This window comes from Microtus oregoni, unplaced genomic scaffold (genome assembly GCF_018167655.1).
Source record: "Microtus oregoni isolate MIOR12 unplaced genomic scaffold, Mior012 000010F_ref0000083, whole genome shotgun sequence".
NCBI lineage: Eukaryota > Metazoa > Chordata > Mammalia > Rodentia > Cricetidae > Microtus > Microtus oregoni.
The window spans coordinates 12713130-12738528 of NW_024543069.1; the positions used below are offsets into that span (position 1 = coordinate 12713130).

General features: G+C 45.6%; 1 protein-coding gene across 4 annotated transcripts in view; it reads right to left on the reverse strand.

Moving 5' to 3' along the window:
- The window catches only part of LOC121452801 (IQCJ-SCHIP1 readthrough transcript protein), a 642993-nt gene that overhangs the window by 31672 nt on the left and 585922 nt on the right, over positions 1–25399 (reverse strand). Inside the window, exon 1 of one of the 4 annotated variants that reach the window (XM_041659066.1) lies at positions 22566–22850. The exons of 2 other annotated variants lie outside the window; for them this stretch is intronic. In XM_041659066.1, the coding sequence (XP_041515000.1) occupies positions 22566–22595 (30 nt within the window). In that variant the 5' untranslated portion in view covers positions 22596–22850. Of the gene's footprint in view, positions 1–10977; positions 11301–22565; positions 22851–25399 lie in introns of those variants that run through there. One more of the 4 variants, XM_041659065.1, reaches the window with a different exon arrangement.

Below are 25399 nucleotides of genomic sequence, written 5' to 3' on the forward strand. Positions count from 1 at the left end.
CTGAAATGAAACCAGTCTCTTCTGGCTCCAAGTCCAGTTCTTTGGTGCCTTTTGTGATCTCTAGGTTAGGTGATCACTGTGGTGCCAGTCCATCTCCCTGGGCTAGCTGGAGTTGGTTTGTAACCACCACCTTAGTTACTTTCTAGTCAGGGCTGACCAGCAGTTTCTCCTAAATTCAATCACTCTGGTCCCAAATGAAGCTTGTCCCCAGCTCGTTCCTTCTCTGTCCCTTGTACGTCCCTTTAGCCCACACCCTCGATCACAAGAATAATAACTCATTCAGCCATGCACACTGGGTTCTGTGAACTGGCTGATGTCACAGAGCCTACAAACATGACCAGTGCCACATCTGCCTGGCTTGGGCTTACGGCTTTGCTGGTTATAACTCTCTCTGCCTAGGAGTTTGCCTCCTGTTACCAGAATATGTATGAGCACGGATGTAATGCCTGTGATAGCTGGAGAGCCGTAATTGGCCCCATCGGTCTCATCCTTTTGATTCGAAGCATGCCTAGTAAAAAGACTTGAGCAATCGCTACCGTGATCATTTGGGTATGTTTACAATACTCGGCTTCCTATTAAAAGCCCCATAAAAACTTGCCATGCTGAACTTTTAAGCCCTTTAAACAATGGGGGAGAAGATTAGAAATAATTTCCTTAGTTAAAAAATAGAACTACTACCAAAACAACCAGGAAACCTGAGCTGAGAAGATTTGGGGGTTTCTGTTTCGCGGGATGAAAAAGTTGAGTGGGACCACGAGTCAGATGCTAAACACTGCTCCCACCCCTGCTGGCTACAGGACTTGGGGGTGCCAGTGTTCTTCCTAGAGATGGTTCTAGGGTCCCATCTGTGCACCCCTGTGTCACAGAGATGAGCTGGACCTCCAGTTGGAAGGATGGGCTGACGCATGACTCACTTCACTCCCACGTGAGAGGCAGAAGGCAGCTAGGGTCGCTCTGTCTTAAGCACACGCAGGTCACGTGTGGCTGTCTGCATTTCAATCTAACAATTGGTTAATTAAAATTTAAATTCAGCTCCTTAGTCAATCTGGCCTCATTTCAGGAGCTCAAAAGCCATGGGGATGAGTATTGGATATCATATTGCACAGCACTATAAAATGTGACAATGTAGTATTCTGTAGCGGTTCCCACATCCTGGCTTCAGCAAGCAATGTTAGAATGAACTAGGGCTTTTAAAAGACACGCCCTGGGGTGCTGGATCCAGACACTTAATTTCAGAAGGTTTGAAAATTTGTAACCCAAAGAGAGCTCACCTCTCCTCTCCTGTTCTCCAACACTTTAATTCTTGAACCCCCAAAGCATTCTTCTAACAGACACTCAGCAATGCCATCTATCTCGGCATCAGCCCCGCCCCCCATTTTGGCACATACCAAGATACTATGTAATACCAGGAGCATGTATGTGTGTGTGCAATACATGTGCATGCACACACAATATAGCCACAAAGTGTTTCCATACAGGTATTTCTTACAAGGAAGATGCTGATTTCATTCTGCTTGTTGCCCTGCTCCAACACCGAGCGCTAAGAAAGTCACCATGAGACTGTCAAGGGAAGCAGGAATGCCTTTTATTTGACTAGCCACTCACAACTGTAGATCTAGCACCCCCATCAAGGCTTACTGCCTTCTCAAATACAGACCAGCCTGTGACACACACTCCCAACCATCTGCATTTAGTAAAATTTAGCTTAAGTCAGTGAGCCTGTGTCTCAACCACAGTCCTCAGCAGCCAGGAAACTATTAAGAAGAAAAACCAAGAGGTATTGTAATAGTCAACACCTTGCTGGTCCAAAATCAGTCTGCTTTCTTGTCCGTCCTTTCTGGAATACACAATGCTACAGACATTGCCACTGGAGGGGGAGGGGGTACAAAAACATATTCCTCCTGTTTCCCTTTCTGGATCTCACTGAACAAAATAAAGCAAACAGAGGGAATACAAATGTTAACGATAATGCTGTTACTTAGATCATTGCTAACAGTTGGTGGTATATTTCCTCCTTGTCTTTAAAAATTTTGGGGCGTATACTGAAGACTTCCCATATAACACTTCACGCTCTTTGAAAACACACTTTCAAATGATTGCTCACCCATCCCCCCCCCCCCCCCCATGGAGTTTCCCTCTACAGTTAGCCACTTGGGATTGTGTCAAATTAAAAATAACATCTTTCCATAAATCCCTGCCCACATGTCTGATGATTTCCCAGGGATAAGTTCCTGGAAGTGGGACTGCCAGATCAGCTGTGTGTGAACATTTGTCGAAGCTCCTGACACATCTCGTCACACTGCTCCAAAGAAAAGCTGCTCCAGTTCACATGCCCACCAGCAATGCGAAGTGGGCTTCTGTTGCGTGCGGGCTAGCATGCAACGCTTGCCGTTGCTTTTAGTTTGATAGGCATTGGCATCCTGTTTGCTTCAATTCCTTCCATTTATCAGTGAGAATAAATGTTGAAGTGTTTGTGTGATTGCATTTTTTTCCTCTGAATTACTTATTCCTAGATTTGTTTATTTTTCTACAGTGATCTCAGAGTTTAAAATCTGCTGTATTATGGAAATTTGTCCTTTTGACTTTTAGCTGTGATTTGCGGTTAAGCCAATGGTTTGCTTCCTCTGCCACACCGCTGGTGGCTTTTGTGCATGGAAGGTTCTTCTCATTCAGACTGGGAAATGACCTCCATAGATGGCAGAGCGTTAACTGAGAGAGTTCTCAGCAGCTGGCTGGTGGCAAGATGGCCCCTGATACATAGTAACGTAATGATTAATCCTCCAATAACTTCCATTTAGAAGATGAGAAACTGTGGGTAACAAAAGGTTGCTCTATTGTTAGGGAGAAGATCTAGGGTTTGAAAGTATGCTTCCTGGTTCCAGATCTTTCTTCTCTTCTACAAGGGAAGAAAAGTGTGTGGGCTAATGGTAGTAGTGGGCACTGTGGTGAAGACACACGGTGAGACTAGAGTTAAATAGATTAATTTCTTCTCTGACCTGGATGTGAATCCTTCCCAGAAACGCACAGAACACTGGATTGCAGGGCATCTATTACCAAGAACCAACTGTAAATAGAGATGTTTACAAACACCTTCCCAGCCATTCTTCTCACCGCCACAGGTCAGCCCTTTCTGGAACACCTGATTCCAAGTGTTTCAAGTACACCAATACCACTTACTAGCAAAGCCAGAATCTTCTACCCTCTGAGGAATTCTATCCATAGCCCAGTTGTATCTCACGACTCCCAGAGACCGGAGATGCCCCAGGTTGAAGCTATCAGAGAACGAGAGAAGCTAACACAAAATGACACTGTCTGGATGCACTATGGCCAGCAGGGCCACGTCTGCTACCAAAAAGCCTTGGGAAACACCCTCATAAAACAACATTTAAATGTCTAAAATGGATCTTGTTAGCAAGAAGCCAAAGAGCAGCTGAGGAACAGTGGCTCATGACCACAAGATAGAAAAGCTGTTCAAAACCAAGATGGAAGTGAAACCACCTTTAAATGTTAACCCTTCATCAGCCTCAGGCAGTTTTGTCCCTGGCTGTAACTTCATTCCTTACTGCCACACACTGGGTCTGGGCAGGGAAGACTTACAATGGCCTTCACGTGTGTCGTGCAAGCTACAGGGGTCTCACACAGCACTTAGACTCCTTTCTCGGTGTGAAATAGATCTACCACAATTCTCTAAGTGTGGGAGGAAGAGCACTTCCTAAAGGAAATAACAGAACGCTCTGCTAGGGTAGACGTTATCTACTCGAAACTCAGCGGTCTCCAGATCTTTTCTACGCTGTTTTCAGGGCACAGCGTGAACCCATCCCTCATAGTAACAAAACTATATCATTCCTGCATTCTCTCCTAGGTTCCTCCTTATATGAATTCTTTGTTATACACACACAACCTCTGCCTAAAAATCCCAGGACCTAGTGGGCAGGAGCCGCACAGAAATGCTGTGGAAATGCCTGCACTAGAGAAGGACTCAGTGCTAAAGAGTGCTGACGGTCCGTGAGCCTTGACTGCCCTTTCTCCATCTCCTATGCGCTACAAACAGAAAGAATCTCTAGCAAAAGCAATGCTGTAAATTCGGCGGCTTTCCCTATCAACTCCTTCCACCGTGTTTGAGATTCAAGCCTCAAGGGTTGGGAGGGGGACATCTGTCTGGACAACCTGTATTGCATTAAGTATGACAAATAAAGAATATGAGACTCTATGCAAACTCTGCACTACTTTATATTGGAGACGTGAACTTGAGTTTGCTCTGTGTGTGAGAGTGGTGGTATTAGAAGCAATGCCCCACGGATACTTATGACATGGCTAGCAAGGACAATGGTGTTCACAGAGGAAGAACTTCCTAAGCAAGAACACAGGCTGCATCATCTCAGGAGCCACTGGTCTCCCTTGCCCTGTGGGAGTCAGGGTTCCAGGAGCTGCTGAGATATCGGTATGCTGAGTGGAGACGCCGCATGTGTGCACACACACAAGCGCTCTCTGTAGGTGACATGTTTTTCTCAGTCAGTAATTCCCTAACTCGAATGTGCGTGGCAGCCACCCAGAGGGCTTGTGAAAGCACAGACTACGCTTCTGCTTCAGGCCTGGGCTGGAGCTGAGACGGTGCACGCCTAACAAGCTTCCAGATGCTGCTGTTCTAGGCGCCGTGCTGATTCCCCTTCCCCCATGCCCACATGTTCCATGCAGCATGTCCAGCCTCTGTAGCTAGGGCCACGTGATCTGCAGCAGGCTGGCCTCCCCCAAGGCCCCGTGAAGATGCCTGTTGGAAGCCATTAAGGATCTTCTTGCCTGAGTGCCATCTATCACCTTGCGGTACCTGGTTCATCACCATTAGCAGCATCCACCAGGGAAGCTAACTGGGATTCTGAAGGTCCCTGTGGAAAAGTGCTCTTCCTTTATAAAATGGCGTTCACTTGTTTCTTTCCTCTGCCTGGAAGACAGCTGGGCTGTAATAACTGGAGGCGGCTCTCCAGGGTGGGCGAGGCTGAGGCTTTGAAAGATCAGGGAGCAGAAGTACAAGGCATATTTGTTCAGTGGCAAACTTCAGTGACTTTGTTTTAAGTTAAAGAGAAAAGAGAAAACTTGGGTATATGGCCAAATGGCTGATACTTCTTAATTATTTTCTGGCTGAGATAAACCATGGATTTGTAATAAGATCCAAATAGGAAAATAGCATTCTATAAGAAAATACTTTTTCTATAAGAAATACTTTTGAATGCCAAAGTGCATAAATACTCATAGAGTGGAGGTTATTTCAAATTCTTGCACTTTATTGGAGTCCCTGGGAAACGCTTCTAAATTATGAATGGATACAGTAGTTAAAATGGTACTGGATCTTTCCACCGCACAGCCGCATGGATATTAAGCCTGGACACTGTTTCATTTAGTATCCCCAACATTTTCTATCTCCCTCACTTACACTAAACATTCTACAAAAGGTCACGATGAAATGTCAGCTACAGGGTTCCTGGCTTGCCTTTGAAATTTCAGGGCCACACTTGGGAAAGCTGATCTTGAATATCTATTTTCCAAGATGAACATCATGGGGGCAAGTTCATCTGTTTTGCCCAAGAATGGCTGACATCAAAAGTGCTGGGCTATTCATTTCTAGGACCAGATGTTTACATTAGTGTAACTGTGCGGGCAGTTTTGAACAATGTTGCTGACTATCTGCCTTCTCAAGCTATGGGGATACAAGCATTGCTATACAAGGGCCCTGACACTGGGACATTCTGACTGGTAAGGACCGGAGCAAGGGTTTTTAACAAAAACCTATCATTGTTAGTTCAGTAGCTACTTACAAATGGGAACTTTGGTGATGTGCAACCATCAAATATGACGGCTAGAGGTGTGTAAGCGAAACCCTGAGGGGGTGCAGTTGGCTCCCCACCCTCTGAGCAGCGTCTTCCAAACAGAAGCTGTTGGGAACAGCCTGCACTCATTTCTAGTTCCTAAATGGTGGCTTGCACAGATGACTTCTACACACGGGACAGTGTTATCTGGCAACTCTATTTTTAATAGGTGCCATTTTAGAAGCCTGTAAGCCTATTGCAGTCTTTAAGATCAGCCTCAGGAACACAACAGTCCCAAACACTGCCTGGTTATGAAACGGCCCTGGTCAATTGCCAGGAAGCTGGTGTCTTCAACCCATGGGCAGGATGGACTTGGGATCTGGGAGAGTGGGGACAGGTGGATGACCTACAAGAGGGTGGGACAGGACCTAGGCCAGAGGATCCAGTGTAGAGACTGATGCTATTTCAGGTTACAGAAACTCTTTGAGGCTCAGGCTCTTTTTCATTTTTTAAGGAGATAATATCTACTTCTCAGGTTGTTTAAACCACTAAAAGACATCTGGGAAGTGTTGGACATGTCTGATGCACAGAGAAAATGGTAGCCAACAGTTTATTGTGGTACTTGATATTGACATATAAAGGAAACGTGGACAAGATGGGGAGGCACAGAAAAGGACCAAAAATTTAAATGCTAGAAATATGTGCAACAAGTATATCCATAAAGACAGAAGTGTCTGGCAAAGGCTAACTGGACAAAGGATGTAGACTGGCTGCTAATGGCTCCAGGATTCTTTGGAGGGAAACAAAATGTCCTTGAACTTGATAGTAGTTTGCACCAGCTTGTGAGTATACTAAAAATAAAGAAGTGTTTTATTTTGAGACAATGTCTCAATATGTAGCCTTGGCTGGCCTGGAACTTGCTATGCCGATCAGGCTGGCCTTAAACTTGCACTCACAGAGATCTGCCTGCCTCTGTTTCCCAAGTGCTGATATTAAAGGCATGTGTTACATGTTTGTTTGTTTGTTTGTCTGAGACAGAGTTTCTCTGTGTAACAGCCCTGGCTGGCCTGGAACTTGCTTTGTAGATCAGGTCGGTCTCAGACTCAATGGAGATTCATCCACCTGCCTCTGTCACCTGCGTGCTGGGACTAAAGGTGTGGATGACCACCGCCCAGGTTTATATTTCAGTTTTAATAAAAATACTATGTTGATCCCCAAAAGAAAAGAGCTAGAGGCCTAAAGAAATTCCTGAGAAGAGAAGCACAGGAGAAGGAAGGAGGTCATGTCAAGAAAGGGCTGCGTATGGTTTGCTGAACAAGACAAGAAAGGGCTGCGTATGGTTTGCTGAACAAGACCCGGAATCATGAGCTGGAGGCTTCATGTTAAGAGCACTGGATCCGGCCTGGCGGTGGTGGCGCACGCCTTTAATCCCAGCACTCGGGAGGCAGAGGCAGGCGGATCTCTGTGAGTTCGAGGCCAGCCTGGTCTACAAGAGCTAGTGCCAGGACAGGCTCCAAAGCTACAGAGAAACCCTGTCTCGAAAAAAAAAAAACTAAAAAAAAAAAAAAAAAAAAAGAGCACTGGATCCCTCACTGTGAAGAAAAGGAGATCCTGGCCCCCCGAACTGGAAGAGATTTTCCCCAGGTGGCAGGAGGGCCCAGGCTCGGGTGAGAAACACGGTTCTTCATGCCTCTGAGACAGGGAGTCGCGAGGGTTAATGGAGGTCGCAGCGGCTGCTTTTCCTCAGTAATTGTGTGGGGAGGGGGCAGAGCTTGTCAGGAATGGCAGCTGGCATTCCTGCTTCTGTTTATTGCAGTTTATCTGAGGCAGTCATTTCCATTCACCTTTGAAAAAAACATGAGGCACAGCTGTGGCTTCACTTTAAATATTTTCCCTTCCAGCCTTTTCATTTTTTTTTTTCCGCGGGGTCCTCCCTAATCTTTCACTGTAATTAGATGTAAGACACGAGGGACAACATCTCCGTAGGACAAAGATGAGCCTGCCAGGTCCTGGGACGGCGCTGGTTATTGTGTGCACAGTGGCCTGGGAACAGAAGGCAAAACCCAGCTTCTCGGAGCTTCGACCAAGCCGGAGCTGAACCATTCTCATGACTTCCTCTCGCCTGTCCGCTAATGTTCGTTGAGATATCCCCCACCTCGGCACAGCCTCGGGTAAAAATTTTGGAGGTCCTCGTTGGCTGTTTACATTCTTTTAGGCAACACCTATTCATGTAGCATATTTTTCTACGCCTGCCCACCTGGATCCTAAGCTCCTAGGGGAAAGACTCAGCTCCCTTCCAAGACCCCGGTGCACTGTATAAGCGATGAAGAAGAATGTTGACGGATGATGGGGGGGGTGAGTGAGGTTGGTGACCATATGCTGAAGGTCTCCTGGTCCCGACACAAGCTGTGTGGTTCTTCCTCTTTTTAAGAGTTATTAATATTTTTATGAGTACGCGTGTTTGCCAGTACGCATGTGTGCCTGGTATCTGAGGAGGCCAGAGGAGAGTGTCAGATCCCTGGGAACTGGCCTTACAGGTCACTGTGAGCTGCCATGTGGGTGCTGGGAGCCACACCTGGGGCCTGTGTGAGGTGTATGCCGCTGAGCTGCCGCTCCAGCTTCCGTGGGATTCTTGGGCAGCGACTTGGAAGTCCCCTTAGCACAGCAGGAAGTAGTGGGCTACTGGGCTAAGCACATGCCCTCCACATGGCTAAGATCACCACATTTCCTCCCCAGCACTAGGATCTGCTCTCTATTGGGTGTGGCTTGACTCTTGTTATTGAATAAAGAGGTTCTTAATGAAACCTCTTTCCTACAAGCAGGGCCTTCCCCAAGGAGAAGGGACAGATGCATATGCTTTTCCGCCCTCTGTCTTGGTGAATCTAATTTTAGTCATCGGAAAAGTGACCTTTCCCCCCTGAAGGATCTTTGTCTGCTTTAAAACAGCTCTGTGAAACAAGCCCTGTACGCATGTGGTATTTATTAACGTGATGCATTCAGGGAATTGTATGGCTCCTGGGCAGCCAGCACTGATTGTCTGCCTCTTTTGATGATGGACTTCAATGATGGAAGAGGTCACAGAAAAGAAAAGAAGATCTCATTTATAAGTATTTTATTCTCTCAATTAGCTATCTGCGTGTATGTTTCAAACATTTTTATTTACAATGGTAAATTAATATAATTTTGGAATAAAACAAATGTATACTTTAGGCACAGGCTCTGATACATTTAACTGATGGATGCAAGGTCAAAATATGTGTGAGAGTACCTTTTTTTATGGGTATTTTTTTTTCATTAGTCAACCAAAGACCGAGAATATTAGAGGAAAAAAAAAACTTTGAAAAGGGACATTCCAGGTAAAGTGATTTTTATAACTGTTTTTTCTCAGCTTTGCACTTTGAAAAAAGGCCTATGCCCCTCTACTTCACTAGAATCTCTTAGTGAAGTTACGCTTTTCCCCCAAGCGTAATGAAGCCTTCACCGTGACCACGAGCATCAGTAACACTGCACAAACATGAAGGCAAGCCGACGTGGCGAGGAGCCAACTCACGCTTAGGGTCCCGAACACGGTACCTACCTCGGGGCACGCCACGTGTCTACAAGTTTCACCTGATAGGTTGTTTGTTTTGAACTAACCTGCTAGGTGCTATTTCTCCTGAAATCACACATGGCTTTCCTTGCCTCTGCTTCATGGTGGGCGATACTATATTTCGTTGAAGGTTTCACCCCAGAGCTCCTTGGGTCCCACATGTCTGCCGCTTTGGCCAGCCCTGTCTCAGGTTGCTAGCGTAGCACTTATTCTGGGCAGCTGGTTCCCTGGCTGTTTCTGGGTAGGACCCAAGGACAGTGCTCAGGATTTTATTGTTAGCGAATTAGCAACAGTATACCTTTCATTTTCCCTTAGTGTGAACTTGACTTTTTTTTTTTAAATCTGAAAAAAAAGAATTGACAAAGAAAACTATGACCCGTTCTTTGGCACTGGAAAACAGGACACAAGAGATGGACACCCTTGCTCTGCAGGGCTGGGTAAGCGATCTGACTGGTGGCAGAAAGTCCTGAGTGTCTTTTGTAGCCCAGCTTCCGCCAAGTAGGGGAAGGGTGGACAGCTAGGGTTTCAGGACACCAGCTCAACACACTTGAGCACTTAGCCCCTTGGTGGAGAGCAGAAGGGCTGAAAAATTCACGGGGTAACATGGCCCGGTCAGAGACCTCCTGCATATATAAGTTTTACCCACTGGAAAAATAATACAATTATGAAATAATAAGAAAGAAAGCAAATCCCTTAAAGAGCCGCCATTCTCACACATAGTCTTGGGTTTAAGATGGAGATATCACAGCTGACCGTATTGAAGAATGAACATACTAGAACCTTCTTCCTAATTCTCACCCTGGGGGAAAACACTAATGACATCTTTGGTGGATTTTTTTTTTTTAAAGATCAGCAAATTTTACTGTTCTGTCAGACTGTAGTCATCCTAATTTACTTCTGAAGGAAAATAAAATCTGTGTTTCCAAGTCCACAATGGAGGTTCCTATTCTTCATGCCGTCCGGCTATGAACTACACTTGACTTTTGTCAAATAAGAACAGAAGGGCAGTGTGTGTTTGGGTTTCTGTGGACAGACAAGTATATATTTGTAGCTTGATTTCATGACCTCACCCATATAACTAAGGCTATTTTTACTTGGGCCTGTTATTACTAGACAATCACCACATAAAACATTCCCAAAATATATTTACTGGCTTTCGAAAGAAAAGGCGAGCAGAAAATTCACCTTGTATCAACTGTTTTAAGATCCCAGACTTCTCCGTAAAACTTTCTGTTTTTTTCATTGTTAAGAACAACAAACTTAGATCAGTTAGCCCTACCCAGTAATGAACCTACCTTGTACCAAACTGTTAAAGTATCAATAATTAAAAAGGAATTCCTTTGCACAAAACGCTGCTTAGCAATGAAGTAATAGTAGAATTTCTCTCAACTTCAGAACAGTAACATGTATGGCTTAGCTGTTGGTATAGGAAAGACTATAGGCTGGGAAAATGGGGAACTCTCAGAGCTTGCTGTGGTTAATTCTGTGCATTTGGTTTTTTTCTTTACCGTGTGTGGAATTTGGCAACTTTCCTCCCACTTAGAAAAATGGTCCAATTGTTTATAAACAAAAGAGCTCCCCCCTTACCTTTTTATAATTCCCCTCCAAATCCAATGGGGATTCTTGGCTGATGACGCCATCCATTCCATCACTGTCCAAATTCATCCTTTAACTCTTTAGAATTTCACTTAAGAAATAGTGTCCCATGAATTCTGACGGGCTGAAGTGCCAACTGCCCAGCACCTTGGTTACCACTCATGCTGGCATGGAGGGCCAGCTAAGCGCCTGGCCTGCGCCTGGTGGCAGTGTCCTTGCCCCCTTCTGCCTCAGACGCTGCCCCGCCCGGCTTGCCTGGCTTCTTTCTCCAGGGTGCTGGGCAGCTGCCTGCTCTCAGGCTCTCTCTCCGTCCCTGACAATCGGCTTGTTGAGAGTCCAGCCTTCCCACCATCTGCTGTCACCTTCCCTGAGTGATCTGGCCCAGATTCTTCTCCACAACACCTTTCCTGCTCCCATAAAGGGACAAGAGAGACACCGAGCTCCAGCCAGCCAGCTGACCCGAGTTCAGTTCAGGGCCCGATGGGAGCTGGAGCTTGGGGAGGCAAGGAACCTACCCTGCAGCCAGTAGACCGTGGGATAAAAATAGATGCGAAAACTTGCAGCCTGAGAGATCCCACTGTGAGCTGAGTCGGCTGCTCCACGCAGAATAAAAACTGTCATTTAGAGTGACCTGTGGGACAGATGTTCACCATTCTTCTTTTTCCCACAGCCACCAGGAACCACTTCATTTCTTTCTTTTCTTTTTCCCCCTTCCCCCAAATGATTTCTTAAAGTGAGAGTAAAAGTTTCATCATCTGGAATGAGTACTAGCCCAAGACTTAAGTTGATTCCTATCCAGAGAAAACCTTCTTTGCCCCAGGAGCTTGGTTTTGTTCTCGTAATGTAGGCAAGAGAAAGGGATCCATCAACTTTTCTTTGCGATTCAGCCAGTGGCCGGCTTTTCCACAGACGCTCGCTTTCTTTTCTATGGCTCCCTTTACCCTTTTCCCATGGCTTCTGGTTTTGTTTATGGGTTTCGCATGCAGTCAGGGCAAGGACCACAGCTGGACGATGTTTGGCTCAAAGGAGCAGACAAACAGGAGTTCACAGGCACATGCCTGAGCATAAACACACACATCAAATTAATACTTCTATAAACTAAAATATAAATAATAGACCATTACTTCAAAACAACAGTTTGCAGGAAAAGCCAGCCACAGAGGAACGCAAAGGCCAAGCCTCCACTTAGCAACAGGCCTTACCTCCTGACACGCTCCCACAGAAAACTGCAAATGTACCAGTCAGTCAATTCTCCAATACGCATTCCCTAGCAACTGCAACATCGTTAAGAACAGTTCTGAAGCGAAATGCCATCCGATGCGACCTTGCTTGGCATCTTAACCTCTTCTGACAGGCTCACCTTTAGTTCTTTACCTATTTCTCTCCACAAATATTTTTTAAATTCAATTTGTGTTGGACTTGGGCTATAAACATGTCTCCGTGGGCTTTACGGTAGCACTGCTTCTATCAGGCGAATATTTTCCTCTCGCAGCCCAGATCCAAATCTAAACCCTTTTATTCCATCCTCCTCCCAGCCAGCCCTCTCCCCTCCCAAGGGGATGAATAGCCCTTTTGTCAGGTACCACGGAGACAAGTTTCATCTTGTGGGCCACACTTGCAAGGGCTTCCTCCTTTGCTGAGGTCTCCCTGTCTTGGGCAGGTCCAAACCCAAGGACCCTCATTCCAGATGGGATCCCCTATTTGCAGGCTGGAAGTGTCCTGGATTGTGCGACAATGGTGACTCCTGAGTGCTGGCTAGGGCTGGCGGTCACAGTGCAGAGCAGTCATGGAGATCAAGGCTATGGGGTTAAAGCGATGCTCTGCTTTGAATGGTCCTCTGTCTCCTAGTCTGGACAGAGGAGGCGGGGTTGAAACAAAAGAAGCAGGAAGCATACATCTTCTTACACAGCATGTGACCACATGACAATAGCTGTCATTTACCGGGGCCAGCTACCTTACCTGTGCCTCCGACATCTTTAATCATTTCATTAACCCCATGGAGTATGGATTATTGTGAGCTGCATTAGGGGCACACAGCGATGTTAAATAACGCGCAAGGCATGGTAGCTAGGCAGTAGTCAGGCAGGAATTTGAACCTAGGTCCTCTGCCTTGGTGGCCCCCATTGTATATGGGTGTGCTACAGCCCCCTACTGGCCGCCCCAGTAAGCAATAAACAGGCATGATGAAAGTGTATTTTTTTAAAAAATTAGGACGCACTGAAGAGAAATCCAGCGGCCCTCCCTGGTAACCACGTTAGATGCTGAGTTGTTTTCGAAATCATACATCTGGAACCCCCAGCACGCTCTGCCACACACCTCCTCCTGCTGCTGCCTCAGGAAATAAAAGGAAAGCTGCTGCCCTCATGACCCGGCACACAGTCTGGAAAATCTTCCTCTCTGCTTCACCATGGCACGCTCAGAGTCACAGTGGCCCCTTTCAGGCAGCTTTTTACCGTTTTAGGCTTTTTTTTTCCCTACGGATAGGGATTTGCGCTTGCTCATTTGATTCATCCCACAGTGTCTGTGACATGGCCTTGCATAGGCTAAGTGGTCAGTGCATGAGCTGGCACACATGTGAACAGTGAGAAGCAGTCACAGCTAACATTAGTGTTTTCCAACCCATGTCGTCTGTGGGACCCGCATGAGTCTGGCCGGAGGAAGGAGGGCAGCCACTTGCCTGGAGGATGTTTATCCTAGCCATTCCCTCAGCGTGCAGGGTAGCTCGGTCAGGAAGACTGTACACACCCTACAAGGTAGAGCCTAGAATGGACTTCTCCATAGCAGAGACAATGTTACTATAGCCGGACTCACTTCTAGATCCCCCTCCCCCATTTGAGGTTCAATTTTAGTCTCTTATTCGGGCTCCCATCCTGTCACTAAGCAACCTACAACCAATAATAAGTGTGACAAAAGCAATAAACATTTAGAGCTGAGAGGACATTAAGACACACAAAGTTCTAACAATACCTTTTTACCTTCATTTCAACTGGGTACACAGTTTAAATCAGGAGAACTAAGCTTTTATCATTAATACATACAAATTCTACAAAAAATACATTTGCATTTTGCATGTATATAATACACAATGTATTACTAAAAATGCATTAACTGTATACATGCATACAAACATATAAACACATATGTAAATAATGTTTTCTCTTTTAGAAACAGGACCCTTGAATCCACCCTGGAAAGTTCTCAGACTGTACAATGACAACGAGGATGAGCGTCGGGAACACGCGAAGGACCTTCCTGGTCCACCGCTCATTTCTCATCGCACGCAAGTGCTGTACTTAGGCAAGCAGCCCCGTGCCACTGCCTGAAGCAGGGACGCGGAAGCTTGCCAAAGTCTCCAGAAGCAGGGCCACTACTCAACAACTCCCTAGATGAGTTCTCAGCACACAGGCTCACTGCAAACCCCTTCCGGGTGACCCGACAGTCAGTGTCCTGTCATGCATGACAAAAGCCATCTTGGACGCGTTCTAGAGTTTTCTTTCTCTAGGTCACTCTTGGAGCAGGGCGTCGACAAAGCATAGAGGCCTCTAGAACACAAACTCTCAGGTCCTGCTGGAGGCCCCCCACATCAGAGGCTGCACATCTGAAGAGAAAGCCCTGTGATTTCTAAATGCATCTTCCATTTCTGAAGTACTGCTGGGGAGCGTAGGGAAAGGAAATCATCACTTGCTGTCTTTCTTCTGCTTCAGACTGCACTTCCAAACAGGCTGGCAAGACTCTGCTTTTTGTTGCCCGAGATCAACACTGTAATAAATTTCATTTGCAAAAAGTGGTCCTAACGCACACAGAACCGGACGAAACAAAACCAGCCACCACCTTGGCAGACAGGAACTGAACATACATGGGGGGCTTTGAAGTACCTACGTAAGCTAAGGCCAACACCGCACGTCCTTCTTACAGAGAATGGCCTAAAGGGAATTACCCGGGAAGAAGTGAGGCCCAGATACGAATGCTCTCTCAGAAAACGTGCTCATGGCCTCTCAGAATCAGTCCCTACCCTGAAATCCAAGACCGCCAAGCCATGCTCTGAACAGCAAGGCGTATTTCTCATGTGATCTAATGCTTTTAAATAATCATTATCAGCCATTGGTGGAAATTATTGACTCCGAGAACCCTGAGTGCATTACTGGGAAATCACTTACGGACTGTCAAAAGCCTCTCCTGTTCAAAGGTGGGAACTCCAGCTAATCGTCTTTAACCCTTCAGCCTTCCAAACCCACCTTTTAACATCCCATTCTACCTTCAGCGCTATAATCTCCTTCCAAATAAATTTTTTTGATGTAAAGCTCATTTGAATTTGGTTAGATTTTTCAACAAAGATACTCTTATGGCTAGAAAATCCATGAAAAATTGCAGCGCTTTTTAAATGTAAGTTAAAAACATTAAAATAGTGACATTGGGAGGCTCGGGAACGGGGAGGCAGTACTGGAAGCAGCCAGTATCAAATGTGTTTCCACATCCAAAGAGCGAAGTCCACGTTCATAAATCTTCCCGCCAGGCTAAAATCCCACGTACCAGAAACACCTCTGCACTCCTTCTGCCAGCCGGCAGCCCGGCTTCCAGGTAGGACCGCTAATGCCCTCATTACGTCTCTCTGTGTCCCGCCCCATAATGGCTCTCCTCCACTGACTGCCACTGGGCTTCCCCAGGGCTGCTTTCTGTAGAATGCCAGCAGTTTTGTCAAATTACTTTCTATTTCGGGAGCCTTAGTGGTTTCTGAAGCTGCCATACAGTGTGCATCAAAGTTTCAAATTTCCCCCCGGTAGAGAGAATATAAATATATAATGGAAAATGGCTTGGTTGGTATATAGCTCTATTAATGCTTCCCTCTGTTTGTGAGACTGTGAGTGCTCATCCAAGATTATGTATTTATATGTGCATCCATATATATATGCATATCTATATATCTATATCTGTATCTCTCTATATATATACACACACATCCATATGTGTATATATGAATGTGTATATATATATATATATATATATATATATATATATATATATGAACGAATGTGGGCTTTCTACTCTCCAAAAAGCTCTGGTACGGTGACTTTGTACCGCAGAGATGTCCCATTTCCCCCGCCCCCCATCACCACCATCCCTTCAAAGAGAATATAACTGATCTTTGGATTAGAATGAGCTTTAAAACTTTACTTCTTTAGATGGTGATGTCTTCTGACTCATGAAGACGGAGCCCTAACAAGAATGCCCTGTGCTACCTGTCTGTGTCTGATGAAGTCCATAGTGGGAGCCCAGCTGACCCTTTGCCATCTTCCCAGCACCTGTCACTTGCCAGTAGTTTTGTGAGGGAGCCCAGAATTAGTCTTTTTCAGACATCTTGGCTTAAAACAAACATAAGATTTATTTATACCCTGAATTACTTTCTCATTACTGTTACCACCTTCTTAGAAAGGAAACTGTATCTCAAGACGAAGACAAAGCATCTCAGCTCCGTCTACCATGGAAACAAAAACTTTCCAGCTAGGGCAAAATCTACAGACTCATCAAGAAAATGACTTCACTGAACTTGTATTTAAAACCCTGCATCAAAACCGTGCATTAGAAAGCCTGAAGTGTTGTTTTCTTCCCCTGTGCGGATGAGCCGAGGCTTATCCTGGGACCCTAGGATGAACTTCATCTTGATACCTTGTTCTCTCATTCACAGGAAGGAAGAAGGAAAGGAGCTGGTGCCAACGGGGATAGATGGATTTCTCTGCTTCTGTCAACCATCACACAATCCACCAGAATCTGAGCTTGCACGACTGTTTACTGCTTTCTCTAACTGAGAGTCTGAGGGTATCTTGATGAACTACTTACACGGCTTGGCTCCTTAGGCTTAGCATCCGAGACCAAGATAGGGTATCTTTTGTTTTGTGAGCTGGGCAGGCCACATCCACAACATTTTGCTCCAGAAAACTAAGTGCTCAGGAGGCAGTGAAATTACTCCTCTGTATCGTAAAGGGATGCAGTAAAATGCTGGGGCGAGGGGCGAGTTGAGAGGGCTCAGCAGGGAGAAGTGTTTGCTGTCAAGCCTGACGACCTGAGTTCACAAGGTGGTGGGGAGAGCCAAGCCCCCGGCAAATCGTGCACCATGCCCTCCACCTGTCTCCCACAAGAAAACAGCTACATACAGAAACACAAGACTTTAGGAAACTTCATGTATTAGCAGAAGCAGCAGCTGGGCTTGGTAGGGCGAGCCTGTCATTTCAGCGACCTGGGAGGCTAAGGCACCAGGATCACTAGGCTGCAGGGTTTCAAAGTCAAAACTAAAAAAAGACTGGGGGATAGATGAGACAGCTCGGCGGAAGGGCAGTAGCCTTGTACTCGGGAGGCCCTGGGTTTGGTCCTGAGCAGAGGTGCAGGTAGGGAGAGGGACTGAGGAGAAGCGGGGGCGGTGGGAGAAGGGTAGTTCTGAGTAAGTGTGGAAGTGCCTGGAGAGAGGCCATGAGCTTTGCCTTGGCAAAATCCTTGATGTGAGCTAGGAAAGCGAAGTGTAGAGAGGGCTGGGAGCATGAGTTAGGAAAGAGGATGTGGAACTCAATCTTTTTCTCACTCTCATAGTCGTGGGTCTGTTTGCTCGTTTGTTTGACTGGGTGGTGGATAGGTGCATAAAATAAATAAAACACATTCAACACTGAAAGTGTAAAACTTCACGTGAAGCTTCACCGTTTCCGTTTTGGAATGTCAATTCTAATTGTATAGGAGTTCATTAAGTTTGTGTAGACTTTGGGTCTGGTTAATTTTGGTGCGTGATATTTTTATTTATTTGCATAGGTTTTTACATAATAATAAACTTTATAGGAAAAAAAGTGCAAAAGTACCTGAGAGTAGAGCCCGGGTTTCACCCTGGCAAAATCCTGGGGTGAAATGAGCAGGCATGCAGGCGCTTCATGCATTATCCCTTGGTGGGCTTGGGTGTGTGTGCACTTCCTTTACTCATTGGCTGCGCACTGCCCTGTGTCTTGTTCTGGCATACAGGATGTCTAGAGCATTAGTGACAAAAACTCAGAGGCCTGGTAGCTGCTCTGTGTAGTCCTGGGGTCAGCTTTGCTGCAAGGGAGAGATATGCATAGCTCTCCAATTCTTGGGGCTCCGAACATACCAGTGGCAGCAAATGCAGCTCAGTCCAGCAGGCATTTAACAGACACATGCTCTCTGTGTACGGCAGAGCCTTCTAGAAATTGATACAGGGGCTTGTCTCTAGTCGGAGAGGCAGATCCCTGGTTAAGCACTGTACGGAGGTCCTAATAGAAGAAGAGTGCTGGGGAGACATTTTCACGGGGAGGAGGAAGCTTTCTGCGGGAGGTGGTGGTGGCATTTGCGCCTTGAAAGTTGCTGGCACAAGGTGTGGGCAGGTGGTGTGTGGGTGGAAGGGCATCCTGGCTGGAGGCAGCGCAGCAGGGAGAATATGTGGGGAGAACATCAGATCTGGAGGGAGGGAGGGAGGGAGGGAGGGAGGAAGGGAGGAGTACTTTGTCCAGGGTTTGGATGTCTGCCAGGCTTGGAATGCCAGGCAAAGGGTCTGCAAACTCTGAAGGGAACAGAGAAACGTTAAAGATTCCTGCTCATACCGGAAGGAGGGACTCTATGGCTGGGGAGGAGGCAGAAGAGGGCCATTTTATCTTTTCTCCATTCCCACAGTGGCTCGGAATTCAAGGGTGTGATCTGGATCAGAGCCCGCCATTTAAGCGACAGCAAGGGAGGGGTGAAAGCCTGCCGTTGTTTTCAGTGTGCCCTTACCCCCAAAACAAAACTGCATGAGAAGAGAAAAAAATATCTGGGAATTTTTAAGCTCAGTGGACCCCTTGACCTAAATGTGTGCTTACAAGTTAACAATATTTCTAAGCTGTCTATCAAAAAAGCATTTAGAAGAATTTGGGCCTTCTGAAGGCTTCCAGGCCTGAAGCAGCGGGCAAGATTCTTTCATGAAGAGATTGGCTTCCTCCCAAGACTGGAAAAATGGAAGTCGACAGCTCTTTCTTCCAACAGGGTGAAGACCGAAAATGTCAACACATGTCTCTGGGAGGGGCGTGACAAAAGCAGGGTGACCTGAAACTTTATCATGAAAAATTCTGCAGCAGGGTTCCTCTGCCCACTCGCCCTTGGTTTCAGTTGCTTGGAGCACAGAAGATACTTGCTTTGGCAGAGACACACAAACTTGGGGGCAGCACAATCATCAATAGAGGAGAACTGATTCTATCAGCCTGAATCAGTAGAGACCGAAGTGACACATGGCTTGACGAGGGTCCAAAACTACAGAAGACACAGTTGCACAGGCAAGGTGGCTCTGAATTAATGAGGGATGACCGATTTGTGCAGACAGGGGGCCTCTGGAAGGAGACCAGACAACTCTCATGTGGTGTCAACAGGCAAAAAAAAAAAAAAAAACAAAAACAAAAAAAAACCCATTTCAGAGATGAGAAAATTAACATAGGAGGGAAAGAGGGGAACCTGCTCAGAATAACAGCCGAGTCCATCGAGGGAAGGAGATGAGTGTGTGCAATGCCTTTTCCACTTGGTCAGACACATCTGCCTGTGGTACCTGAGGACTTAGAAACGAACCCACCTTCATACAGCAATGGAAACAGACCACGGACAAACAGTTAGGTCAAATCTGCACCGATCAATGGTAGGTAATAAACGCTCAGTAGAAAAACAAAATTGGGAACTGCAATCAAAATGTTGGAACAGAACTAGGAAAACTTGATGCTTGTGGAGTGTGGTGTACAGATGCCGCCACCCAAAGATGTGATACTCCAGAAAAGGCCAGAAGAGAGAGAGCAAGGTGTCAGGGAAGGTTGCCTGGTGCCCCCCACGACTGCTCGGAGCATTGTGAATTTCAGACAAAGGATGAAAAATGTTTTAGCACAAGTGTGTACCCAACGCCAAATGGGACAACTCTACAGAAGGTGTAAGGGCGCGGGGTGCACCAGGGAGACCAGAGGGGCTGACAGGGGAAGAGTAAAGGCAAATGGAACAAGGAGGAAATGGGGAGGGGGTGCAGGAGACACTGGTGTAAGTCCAGGCCCTGTGAACAACTGGGTTCCTCTTCTAAGTGGGATGATAAACTTTCAAAAAAAAACTGGAGACATGGTACCTGCTCAGACTTTAACAACGTTGTCTGCATACTGTGTTGAAAACAAGCTGTGGGTGATGGAAGAGTAAGTACTGAGACAAGGAAGTATTGAAATGAGAGTGACAGCAACGGTAGTGGTCTAAATCTAACATACTCTCCCTCACTCCCTCTCTCTCTATATATGTGTGTGTGTGCGCGCGTGTGTGTGTGTATGTATATGTGTATGAAGCAAAACACGCATGCAAAATTCAGGAGAGTGGGGTCTGAACTCCCACTCACGACCACTACACTAGAATGTCTCTAGAATTCTCAGTTTTAGAAAGTAATCAATCCTCCAATGAAATTCTGTTAACTCATTAAAAATGCTAGCCTGCTGGGAGCAGTTTGCACAGGGGTAGGATGATCTCTATGAGTTCAAAGCCAGCCTTGTACACATAGTGAGTTTCATAGTAGCTAGGGCGACATAGTGAGATTCTGTTTAAAAAACAAAACAACCCCTCCTCCCAAACCCAAACCCCACTAACCTAAGCAATATGCCACAACCACTCTGCATTGCCATTTCTAACAAATAAACAGGCCCTCATTTTTTAAAAAAAGGGAGGGGGGACGGGAAAGTTTCTGGAAAAAAAAATCAGTTTGTTGATATCACCAGTTACTTAAGACCACATCAAGTTAAGACTGTAGAGAAATCACTTTTTCTAAACCCAGTCATACAGGATGCCAGATGGGCTCTAAAACTCAGGTTTCTAAGCAGGATTGAGACTTGGCTCCAAGGCTGACGCTCCTGTTTTTGTTAGTTATCTCTGAAGGAAAGCATTTCAAAAGTCTACACACAGGCCTCCTCTACCAACCTCCATTGTTGACACGCTGTGTATTAGCTACTGTTATCAACCTATCACACGTCATCTTACTGTGGAAATAAGCAATAGAGACCTCAAGACTATTAAATACACGGTGGCACTGTTAAATATTGAGTTCTTATCAAGTCAGAGCTATCTGTCTTCCTTTGGAAGAAACATTAGGCTAACACGGCCCCTCCCTTTCCAGATGAAATCGCTGATGCTGACCATTTTTTCACCTCCCCCCAAAAACAATGACTTCACATTCGACCTAATGAGAAAATATAGGGGGTGATCCTCTAGTCATCTGCCCTCCAACATAAATTACAGAGCTTCTCTGAAAAGAGAGATGAAAAACTATTTTAATTATGACAATAATTTAATCTCCTGCAGCCATATGGAGCCACCCACACACTAGACTCTCCGTGGATGCCTGGCGTTCCCCACCCTAAATATGTGGCTCTTTTCTCGGCTCTCTGTCTCTCTCTCTGAAAGAATTCTTGTGATGAACAAATCTTGATACTTAAGGATTCATGCATGTAACTAAAAATGCCCCGTAAGATGAAAACACTACAAAACAGGTCCCTGATTATAAAATTCCAATTATTAAGCATAAAAAAAATACCATACAAACATCTCTTACAGGCATGCATCTCTAGGCTAGCAACAGCTGCCGGGAGTCCTGTGAAATGAACCATTCTGCCTGCAGACATACACCCTGTGAAATCTGACCCTCAGAGAAACACCTGTTCAAGGTAACCTGTCTCAAGTAGCACTACCGCTCATGAGGAAGAGGCATTGTTAGGATGGCTGGTCTCGGAGAAACTCCATCAGGTGAGTAAGACCCCAAGACCAGCCACCCAGGATGTGAGCCAATCATGCCTGCCACGGCCCAGAGTGATTTCTCTGAGAACGGCTCTTGCTGTTTACAGTGTTGTCTCCACAGCACAAGCGGGAGGGAGGAGTTATGAAACATTCTAGAAGGGAGCTTTGGAAATTGTCTGAAGTGTTTCATTCCTAGCTCCAGATAGCCAATTGACACATTAAGAGAGGAACATATGTTATTAATTTTTTTTCTATATGAAGTTTTTAATCCACACAGGCACCACCGTGCTTACCTATTAACCATTTAAAAGAGCATGCTGATAAAAACCGGTTCACTAAAGGCATACGAGTACAACTTGAAATGCCAAATGCCTGCTGACTGGCTTATGAAAAATTCTAAGATTATCAATTAGAACCCTTGACATTCATAATTTTCTCATAGACAGTCTTTAAAACTGGATGCTAACTAATGTACCTCTTATGCAATGAGCAATGATCCTGTTTTTCAGTGTTGTGTCTATGAACCCTTTACATTCAATTACAGTTCAGAGCAGTTTCTCATTTGCACAGACCTACAGTGTGCATGCCTTACCTCCGTGTGCTCCACAAACGCTTTAAAGGCCAAAGAAGCAGTGTTTCTGCCCCATTACTCCCCAGAAAGCCTCATTAGAATTCAGATACTGTATGCAATGAAGGCCGGGAGTGGAGCCCAGGATGGCAAAATCCCCTGAAAAATCCAGCAAGAGGCAACCTGCTGCCCTAGAAGAGGAAGGCCTCTCCCATAGGGCGAGGGCCTTAAAATCAGGCTTTTCCAACCTTACCTGGTACGAGCAGTTCTCCTGATGTACCATCTCAGAGCATCCTAGGGCGCGGACCCTAAAACTGAACTGCTGGGCGAGGCTGCGCAGGGGAAGCGCCGAGCATCCACAGGCGCGGGAGGGAGAACGCCCTGGTTAGGCAGGGGCTCCCCGCAGATTAAAATGGATGCTGTTCCGCTGAGCAACCTGCGCAGTGGCACTGCCTGTGCTGGGAAGCGCGCAGCCACCGAGCTCACTCGCTTGTTCGGCAGCGTCTGAGCTGCTCTGCTCCTCCGGAACCGGGAGGCAGGCTGCTGAGCCGAGCTGGGACCTGCCTGGGGGAGGGGGCGGGCGCATCACCCGCACAATCAGCCAATTATATTATAGGCACAAAGAAAAGGATCTGTCTGGGGCTGGTGTGACCTTCTGGTGCTTTATGAAGGCAGTTAACTGATGTGGAAACATTCTAGCACTCATTAAAGAGAAAAAGGCCAGCGAGGGAGAGAGAGAGAGGGGAGACAGACACAAATCAATGCTGCAGTTGGACATTCCTAACCTGAGGCAGCATCCTTCCTGCCCACTAATGCTGCTTGGTTTGTGCTTACGAAAGCCAAGCATTAAAGATCCGTTCAGAACTTCTACCGTGCTAAAGGGTATACTAACATGCAAGGTTTGTATTCTTGCTTCAGAGACGCGTTTTTTACAGTGTCTTGTCAACTTTCTAACTAAAAAACAGGCTTTCTTTAAAGTAAGTATTGTTTTATAGTTTTTTAAAAAAATGATATCTCATTTTTTTTCTTAACTGTTTTAAGACAAACAAAAATATAATGCAACCATTATTTCTATAATTTTGGGGTAAACTCATTAAAATGTTAGAATCACTATAATGGAAGAATCCAAGAAGTTCTCTTTATAAGGTTAAGTCTATTGCTTTTAAGATAGTTGCTATTAATTTCTCCCAAAAAATTAGCACAAGCTCTTTGCCATGGTTCATTGTCTTCCCATAACTCTTTTATTTCATTGGTAGTGAAAGGCACTATAATTTCTGCTGGGTCTATACCTGCTAGTTGACGAAATCTCAATTTACCTTTTATAACTAATTCAGAGACTTTCTCCACATAAGTTTTTAATTTTTTACTTTGTTAATGTGCTAAAAAGATCCATTCTAAAATAATATCTTCCTGGCCTGGAGGGATGGTTCAGCCGTTAAAGGCTGGGCTCACGACCAAAAATATAAAATAATATCTTCCCTTTGCATGAAAACTGAACTCTAATTTGCAGGTCTTTTTTTTTTTTCTTTAAAGTAGGGCCTTGCATGTGTCCATTACCCAGTACTATGACTTGACTAGATAGACACCCCAACATAGCATAGATAAACCCTGGGATAGATCATCAAATGAAATACCAGTTAGAGCATGTATTTCTGGGAGAAAACCAGGGCCAATCAGAATGGTCTCAAGCACCACTCTAGGACTCTGGGGTACCTAGGAGGCCTGTAAATTCTTCAACCTGGTTATATAAAATTAAGAGCAAAAAAACAATAAAATTTCCTCATTTATAGTCTTTGGTTGCCCCCGAAGAATTCATATTGTTGTCTCGTTATTTCTGTCTCCCTGTAGGATGGGTGTGCCCTGGAGCGTGGGAAGTGGGTAGGTCAGTTTTTTCCTCCTCTACCATATGGGTTCCAAGGATAAAACCCAGGTCATCAGCCTTGGTGACAAGCACGTTAACTCAACAATTATCTTTCTGACCCTTGTTGACGTAATTGGTCCTCAAAACAGACATGACTAGCTTCAAACCATCATACCTTAAAGGAGAAAGTTCTTGAGGTTAACATTTTAAGCTACTTTTTTAATTTAGCTTTATGGTCACCCACGTGTACACCCATTTCAAGTCTCTTAACTCACTAGTAGAATAAATAGGATAGGAGCGGCCCAACCCCTGTGTTCTCACAGGCTCTAAATTAGAGCAGTGGGGTACAGGAAGAGGCACTGTATCCTGTGTCCTGCAGAATCCCTTGCCTCATTTCCCTCCAGTACAGAGAGAGGTGGCCGTGCTGGACAAGGAATAGGCACTAGTAAAGCCAGAGTCTGGGGATAGTAACAAGTCTGCTCAAACACAAGATGGAGGAAAGACAAAGGCTACAGGAAAGCAAATCAAGTAACTCAGGCTGCCCATGCTGTAGCCTTCCCTGCTGTCTGCACAGAGCAGAGAGCCATATGGGGAGTGCAGGGAGTAGGTGTGTGGCTCTCACTCCCTGCTGTCCAAGACAGGGCAGCCCACTGCAAAGGCCATTGATATCCTGACTCAGGTTCCCAAGTCTAAGACCCGGAAAGGAATCTATGACACAGGAATAGACTTCCGCACAGAGCTGGGGGGAAAAAATCACTTTCTGGACTCTGAAACTGGGGGTTCTGGGATATATTATTACATAAGCTCCTGGAGACATTTGTCAAGTATTGTGTTTTTTTCCTTTTTTAAAGTCTAAACATGATCGAGCTCTTCACAGTAGCTGTTCCAGAGACGGTGGACGTGACTCAGAGGGCTTTGGAGAGAACAGATTTCTGACCCTTGCCATCCCAAACGCTGTCAAATCACACCCCTCCCAAAAAGTATAAACAAGACAAAAAGGGATGCATTTAGCAGGCCCGTCCATCGGAAAGGACTTTATGTTATGATTTAAATTATGATTTGCCAGTACAGGAAAAAGAAAGCAAGAAAAAAAAAAAGCTTTAAACAAAAACCAGATGCCCCAAGAACATTTAAGCTAAACAAGCCAGCAACCATTAATATCTGTTACTTTTGTCTAAAAAGACTGACAATCTTTCCTTTTTAAGTGCAGTCTATAGAACACTGAT